An 8809-nucleotide genomic window follows, 5' to 3' on the forward strand; every position below is an offset into this window, starting at 1 on the left:
AAGGTTGACCTGGTCCCTCCATATTATTTCCCCAATGCCTAGCACATTCAGATCACATGCCTTCACCTCTTTTATGCCTTGAGCTGACTTTCCGCATTGGTAGAACTCCTCAAATTCGTGGCTACTTTTGTCACACTTTTAGTACTAAAGATTGAGTGTGTCCGGTATCTGAGTTCATATTGGAACTCATCTGCCACGATCATAGATGCAACATACTGAACCCCGTCACTTCACAGCTGGTTCCATAGTCGCTGGGTGCCACGCTTTTTTCTTCTCGCTATTTCCCTAACGATGTTGTTTTACATGGTGAGGTCGCTACCCTTACGTCCGATCCTCTTCTTTTCTCAGTTGGGCTTAAGATCAGAAATGGCATTGTGACTTTAGTGATGGCATCAGGTGTATAAATGTAGAAAACCTTCGCTAATTAATTCAATATATTTTTTTTAGTAATGAGATCTTTTTGTTTTCTGAGACGCTGTGTTTTCTATATTTGATTTAAAACACAAAGGTTATTTAAAGGGGAAATTTAACATAGCTGTGTTGATGTTTGGCTAGCTTTTTAATAACTCGTCACCAAAGTTGTCCCGCTTACTAGTAGGAGGTAATAAAAATATTTATCATAACTATTATTTTAGCTTAATTATTTCAATTGTGGTCGTAAAAGTGGTCCATCCTTAAAAGGGGATCACATTGTTTAGAGAATTCTGAATTGAGATATCACCTATTAAACTTACCAAATTTTTTTATGTAAATTTTCATATACTATTGTGACTTATTTTGTTAAACAAATAATTGCCTGTTTAAGATGCTTTTAGAATGTTCCGTAAGAGTTTGTGGACAAAAGACAACGTAAATTAACCATACATGAATTATTGTAAGCCTAGGAACTGCATAGGTGAATTGTAAAGAAATAAATTATAGAAGTGTATATTTAAGATTAAAAGTAAGATTATTAACGTTAAATTTAAAGCTACAGATTCAAAGCTAAGTCCTTTGAAGAAAAACAACAAATATATCTACATATATATATATATATATATTGAGAATTCGCTACGCTGAAGCCTCACCCTCAAGGAGAGTGAGAAGTAAAAGGTTTTATAGAACTATTTTAAGGTCTGAGATATTTCATAAGCAATAAGGTCTGTCCTAAGGCGTGCACGAGGTTTCATTTAACTTTCACACATTTAGTAACTTGATCTACTGTTAAACAGGAATGGTTTTTTATTTAATGCGTTTATTTATGTTGAGCGTAGCTTTTTTTTAGGCTTATTTAAGATTTCACACACGTTCATATTTGGTATTCAAATTTTTAGGGGTTTTCTACTGTGAGTTGCGGGGTTTTGGAGTATTTTTTATGAAATAGATCCTCAGAAACGTAACGAGTTACCCTTTTTTTCTAAATTTCGAGGGCTTCTTACATCTTGCGTGACCTTATACTATTTATAAGAACGTAACGAGTTACCTTTTTTTCCTAAATTTCGAGGGTTTCTTACATCTTGCGCGACCTTATACTATTTATAAGAATATTAAGAAATGACGCCAAAATAAAGGATGAATATTTATTAATGTGTGCACATATACTTTGAACTGTATTTGTAGTGGCGCGCGCAGCGTATGACCATTTGTAAAAAAATTGGTAGAAACCTATCAAGTCGAGGAAATTTGGTCCGGTACGACAGTCTGTCCACGCAAGGCGTTACTGTCCGCATGCGCAGCCAACGGCATTACTCTTGTTTAGCGGACGTTTCAGTACGACGCAGTACACTATTTAAAGTAGTCTCCCTTGTAGCCTCGTGTCCGAGAGTGCTCAAGGAGAACGCATTCTTGGAGCATTGATCATCATACCAGCCTCTGCGAGGGAAATTTCCGAAATGAACAGAAATCTCAATTGGATATGCACCGTGTGCCTGCTTTTAATTGTGTGTGATCTTACACATGATAAAGTATCCGCAATCCTTATTTCCTAAGGACAAGGGACTGGTCTTTATTTATCGCCTGGGAGGGGAGGGGGGGGGGTGATTGGAGGATTTTCACAATAAATTTACCCGATTTTCAGATCTATTTAGTCTTTCTCTGATGAAATGAAATAAAGCGCAAAATGCCAGAAATCGGATCTTCGTGTTTGTGCAAGGTGTCCGGAATCTTTGATTTAGAATTCTCTTTCGTTCGACTGTTACGTTTGCATCTCGCGTGCTTTTATAATCCTCTTTCGTTGGATCATCGCGTTAGAAACCCGCACACGTTTAGGTCTGATTATTTAAACAAAGTAAGTCGTTGTTTAACAAAACCGCATCCTAAACAATTCCTAATATAGTTCTCAGAACACTTAATTCTGTGAACTGCGTCAAGAGGGCCGAAAGTTAACAGGGGAAGGACATTTATTCGATTAAATCAACACTCTTATAAGGTCTACTGATTGCGTAACACCGTGCTTTGGGTTAGACCTCGCGTAAATAACTGGTCCATAGAATTCTCTTCCATTGGATTGTTAAGCTATTTCATCGTATAAACTAAGGTGTTATACAAGGATTTCCAGCCCCGAGAAAAGCTATAACAACACACGTGAAAAAATGACATTTTTTCTCATGTTTGATACCATCAATGAGCTGCTGACACGTCACTCGCCTTCCGCGCTACTTAGTTAGGTCGACGAATGAACCATTCTCAATCTATGGTTGTTTGTTGGAATTTTCTCGGATTCCGGCTGCTAAAACACTGAAAAATCTGTATCGCTTACAGACAGGGGAAGAAAACCAAAATATGAAAAATAAAAACCGAAAGTTACGTAATTGGTGGCTGAGAACGAAATTGACAACTGGAAGATTTGCCACTGGCCGATTTTCGCCGTGTACCTGAAAGATTTCTCCTGTCGGTAACGACATAGTTGTTTTTGTAATGATTGAACGCATTTTTACTTCGATTCTTAGTACCAACGCACTTTACGATTTTTATTCGGGGTTGTCGACTTTTCTTGCCACCAAAGGGCTAGTGTACATAATAAACAAAAGAACACATGGTTGCTTGTAGATATGGAATTTCTCTTTCTTTTTTTTTTCGTTTCGCGAATGAATTGCGACTCTTTTACGGGTATCAAATGGTCCTTCATAGCGGCTAGATTCAAGAATATTCATTGACTAAATTTGCATTGCAGTCGTGTTTCTTCTTCTGAGTGTGTCTGAGTGTGTCTTTATTGTTCAAAAGATAAAATTACATATCTTATGTTACATTAAAAAGAAAAGGATGTAAATAAGCTTAGGTGTATCTAAATAAGATAAGTATATACGTGGAAACAAATACAAAAGTCTAATACAGGAAGTACACTTTTACAAAGCTACATTGTACTTAAAAACAATTCTATTAAAAAATGTATTCTTAAAACGGTTTGTGCGAATGGCGGGCATGACAGGGGATTTATTTCTCAAATTATACCTCGTGATCTTGGTCTCAGGGAAGTAGGCTCTAAGAGGATGGCTCAGGATAGTTGAAACCTTGCGATTCTCTTCTTTAAGGTCTTGTCGCGCTTACCTTCGTAAGCGGCGCGACAAATTCAGTCAACCTTGAAAAGTGGCGGGGTATGCAATAGCTTTTCCGGATATTCTGTTTGCAACAAATTTTGCTCGGTAGTGTGAGAACGATATGACAAGTGTTGGGAACAGAATTAATTGTAATTGGTTGGTTCAGGGTTAGATGTCCATCTGGTTGGTTCCGAATCGCACCCAATTCGCGCTTTTAAGCATCCGAGAAAGATCTGAGAAATTTATTACAGCCTAATTTGAATTTCTTGTCTTTCTTTTTTTTTTCCTTCTCGTGGATTTGTGTTAGTATATGTTATCACTTTGGGTTACTATTTCAAGATCACTCATTCTCTACATATTTCCCATGTTAGATGAATTTCGACATATGGTAACATCAGACACTTAATTTAAACTCAGTTTATTCTTTGTTAGTGTTTAGTGAAAGTGATGGTGCACTTCTACTTCTCCTACTGCGCTGTCTCCTCTGTTTGATCTGGGTTTACGAAGACGACGTCCTCCTTGGCGGCACTGATCTGATGTGCCTAACGATGCCACAGTTATGATATCTACCTGCAAGGAAATAAGGATTCTTATTATATAAACAGTCGTGAAATCCCGCAAAAACAGGATATTTTCACATATGAAAATAACACTGTCCCTACTCTTGAAAAATAGATGCGCTTTTCGCAGCGAAAGAAGAATGGATTGCCCTTTCCTTTGCGCTTATAGACGAGTCATTAGAATCTCCGCGCAGCCAAGTAATATCCTCTATTCATTACAGGAATAGCAGTAAAATCTTAGACGAGCTCGGGCACGAAAATGCGACATGTTTACAAGTGAATACGACACAGATCCTATTGTTACCCTTCGAGTAGCGCGCGAATGAAATGGTTCGGCGAGTCCTTTATGTTTATATGATAAAATAATATTAGATAGTCATTTGGAGATACTAAATTAAGGGGAAAATATTTCTCTTTCGCTGCGCGCACTCCTGAGACATTTTTAACCCTAGAAGGGATGTTTCGTTTCCCAGCACGCCATTTTATATGGTGTATCTAGCTATCTTAAAACATGAATTGCGAATTGAATAACTTGGCGAATGAGACAAAAGAGACGATCTATTTCAGTTACTTGGATGAAAAAACGCTTGGTAGCAATTTCAGAACATCTCCATCCCCCTCAAACTTGCGTGCGCAATTTAAGAGTTACGTCCGCGGTCCTAAGGTGATTTTCCATAAAGTTTAAATGAGGTTTAAAAGGACTATTAGGCGCTGAAGAACTAATGCTTTCGCAGTCCTACGCTCCCGAAGTAAGAATTAGTCATAGAAAACGAGGTGTACAAGTGCTACTCGCACAGTCCCGTAATCTTGAACTCAATTGTCGTCACGATTCGGTGCTTTCATCATAGAAATCGGACGACTGCGGAACTGCAGGAACAGCTTTTAAAAATTGCAAATTCGGTGGTTCTGACTTCTGAAATCTAGCCAACAGTTGGAACTTTAGATAACTTACAGGGTTGACAATGTTTTTGTGGCAGGAGGGACAGGGCGGTAGAAAACATCCTCTTTGCCTACTATTCCTCATCTCAGCCATGTCCCTCTCCCTCTCTCTAGGCGCCACCTTTCCATTTCCTCTTCTCGTTCACTTTCCTCCTTGCGCTCTACTTCTGTACGTAATAATTCCATTGCGTCTTTAATTTCAGACGTCTGAAAGGAAGAAGCCAATAAAATTTCTACGTCACATTTTTCACCAACTACAAAATTTTACACTGTCTGCACTTTTTGTCTAACGAAGAATAGCAATTTATGAATAATACATGATTCTACGAGATGTGAATAACTAAGTTGCTTAAAACTAAAGCAAAAAATTGCCTTAAAACCGTTATTTACTTCCGGTTGTGAGATAAAAGGACTTTTCCAGTTACCCAGCAACCTTAGTGTTATCTACAGAAATTTGGTGGAGCAGGACGAAGTGGTGACAACACCGAAGGATTTCCTCCCGTTAACGAATCCAAAGATGATCAACGATTGAGTTTCTGGACACTAAGCTGCTCGAAGATTGAAGAAAAAGGCATGAAAAATCAGTTTGTTAAATTATGGCCGTGCTTAGGGTTATCTACTCTGGGAGATGACTGAGAGATGTGTTAATCAACAATTCGGAGAGGGCGAGTTGGAGCTGCAATGCGAAGATACATGTTGTTCAAGTTGTGATATCAAAAAGAAAAGAGACTTCAACTTAAGCAAGTGACCATCCTTCTTTCAAAAGCCATTGTTGACCATGAACAACTGACAGTCCATAAGAATGGTGAGAAAATGAAGAAGTTAATCGAATGACACCCGAAATGTAGTACCAATTCTGTTGGTTTAGGGTGTATAGACATCAACGTCAATATATCAAGATGCGATCCATTTAAAAAGATGTTGAGACAATATAAAGTTTCTGAGGAACCATGTATCGCGCATATGGTGTGCCTATCGCCTTGCAATGACAATGGAGGGCGATGATTTGGTGCTGTACCTGGAACTCGACACAATCACAATAAACCGGCCAGCTCTACACATCATGTCAAGCAAAGAGGACGGAAGATCGCTTCCACGCTACTAAAAGGGCAATCTGCAAAGGGAATGTGACAACGTCGTACAAATAATCACGCTAGCAAAGGACCAAACGAAAGCGCACAAGTCTTGACAAGAGTGGTGACGAAGCATATGCACAAACATATTAACTAGTGAAATAAAACTAAATGGAACAACCTTTATCAACCGTTTAATTGAAGTGGAATATAACGAGAAGGACAGGTAAAGTACTGGGGATGGAGTGAAGAACAAATCGTGGCCTTAAGAAAACATGAAAGATACTTGGTTAATTTTGCCGATTGAAGTGACAATGATGAAATTGAAGGGTGGGTCAGACTGGATCGAGGATTTGAACACTAAAGCTACCGATAAACATTTGCTCAACCTCTGTACAACACTTGAAGTCACACCTTCGATATTAGATACAATAATGGCTGGAATTTCCCCAGAGCGTTACGCTCTCCAAAAAATAATTAGAGGCACGTCGCTTGGCTGAAGTCATTAGAGCAGTGAAGAGTGGTTCTAACGACAAATGATTAGAAGTAAAATAGTAGGATTTGACAATGAAAATTTTAACGATTATTTTTAAATATTTAATTAACTTTTTTAAATACTCTCTTTCGCACTGAAGAAGGTCCCAGTATCTGGTAATTCAATGGCTCAAGGGTAAGTAAAACTTTAAAAAACGAGTCCACTTGGTCAGAGGATGATAACCCACGGCATGTCCAGAAATCAAAAGAACGCAAACGCGACAACAAAATAGGCAAGAGGCACTCACGGCGTACATTTTGGGTAATGCTATAAAGCACGCATTGCGGGAGAAACGCTCGCGTAATCTCTCACTCACCACAAACGATGGCAATATGTGTATTACTTTCATCGATACTATGTTACCTTTTAGTTCATAATTTCTTTTGTTTTTATTTGTTTGTTTTTAAATCCAATATGAATTAGGGATGATATAAATAGGCGGAATTTTCTGACTCTGTCAAGTAAAAAGCAAACAAAATTGGCTACCCACCCGAGGTAGAGCCCTGTCCTGAAGGCAAGATCAAAACAACACTTTTCTAAGAATGTCGTTGCGTTAACCACCTCTAGCAAATTTGTTCATCAGAATTTGGCAAAATTTAGGTGCACAGAAAAATTGGCATTATGGAATTCATGTTAGTTGGGATAGAATTTGGTCTCTCGCTAATTATTTAATTATTCAAGGTACTCTTTTTTCGCTTGCCAAGACTTTCCCCATGGAAAAGTTGGAAACTTGATTCATAAGAATTTGGCACAAAATTAGGTGCAGGAGAGAACGGAATAGTTCCAAAAATTTTTGTTAACGATAAAAGTTAGGTTTTTACTTAATATTCTGCTTTTTTTGATCACCAGGACTTCCCCAGTAAAATTGTTCCACGCCCCAGCGTAAGCCCCACGGCCACCCTCATCGCAGCCCCATCGAAAAATGCACAAGCACCGCCACCACCAGAGAAGACGATGGGCTGAGCTACTGCAGTGACAGTACCTTGCTCCCAGAGGAATTGGATCTTCTGGGCACTTAGAGGGATTTACTAGAGAAAATGAGGGAGGCCCAACATGATGGGACTGAGATAATAAAAGAGGTACGCATGCAATGAGTTTTTAATTATTTTATATTATGGCTACCAAAATTTCCATTGAAATAAAGTTTGGAAAATTCTGCGTCAAGACGTAATGAAGATGGGGAAACTCTCAGAGGAAGAGTGGTTCTTATATGATCATTCTATTTAAAAGATTTCGGAGTGTGTGCAAAATTTCACTATGCACTTGATATTTCATTAGTTATCTTTTAAAACTTCATGAACCTGATTTTCTGTTCAGCTGGTAAATTTCCAGAGACCGAAACCGTTATTTGTTTGTCGAATGGACAGGTCCTATGTTTACAGTTTATCTTAAAGGCTAACTTTATCACTCATTTTCATATTTGTGAAGCAACACTTTTCTACAGTTGACTTATTCAATCAATAAAATTAGTAAAATTTTGAGTTACCGATGTGTTAGCCCCTTCACTTTCCAGAATGGCCAAAAAGGTATTCGATGCTTTATATTTGAAACCTTCTGGCCAGTATATTTGTCTAATCCCATCACATGTTCAAAATTGAGACGAGAAAGCTACTTTGTAACCATTTGTATCACCAGCCACTTCTTGTGGAGCTTCTTTAAAAACAATAACATTTTTCCACCTGATGTACAATGATCTCAATGGCTATCAAGATAAAACTGTATACAATCGTACCACCAACTTATTTTTTCCACACAGATCCATCCATTTCCTATTATATTCTGCCTTGCCTGGTGAGAACTTCCAGAAAATGTCCTAACCATTGAGCATCTGGCTCATCAGGTAAAACCAAGACTTGTATATTAGTAAATATTGAATAAATTGTTAATTTTCTTGTTTTTATCACGTCTGGCAATAACTATAAAAATATAAATTGGATATTAGGAAGAGGGGAGGAGAAAATGCACACCTCACTAAGTCGGTTACATAGTCTAACAACGACAAGAAGAATAAAACAATTACATGATATACGTTTTACCTCCCTGATTTCGTTTCAGTCTACTTTATGACACCCAACTTAAATCACTTTAGATGAAATTTCTCATGGCATAAACAATCAAAATTTTAATGAAGTTGCAATAATTTGTTTTTTTAAAGAGGAAAGTATTACAAAGAACCCATATGGAAGT

At 37.9% G+C, this 8809-nt stretch overlaps 1 protein-coding gene across 1 annotated transcript in view; it reads left to right on the forward strand.

The window, feature by feature from the left end:
• The window catches only part of LOC113666901 (splicing factor 3A subunit 1), a 34079-nt gene extending 25613 nt beyond the window's left edge, over positions 1–8466 (forward strand). The window contains exon 18 of the mRNA XM_089201890.1: positions 8379–8466. Within this exon, the coding sequence (XP_089058016.1) occupies positions 8379–8417 (39 nt within the window). The 3' untranslated portion in view covers positions 8418–8466. The remainder of the gene's footprint in view (positions 1–8378) is intronic.
• Positions 8467–8809: the final 343 nt, after the last annotated feature.

Source organism: Pocillopora damicornis, chromosome 3 (assembly GCF_964200805.1).
Source record: "Pocillopora damicornis chromosome 3, jaPocDami1.2, whole genome shotgun sequence".
In the NCBI taxonomy this organism is placed as follows: Eukaryota; Metazoa; Cnidaria; class Anthozoa; order Scleractinia; family Pocilloporidae; genus Pocillopora; species Pocillopora damicornis.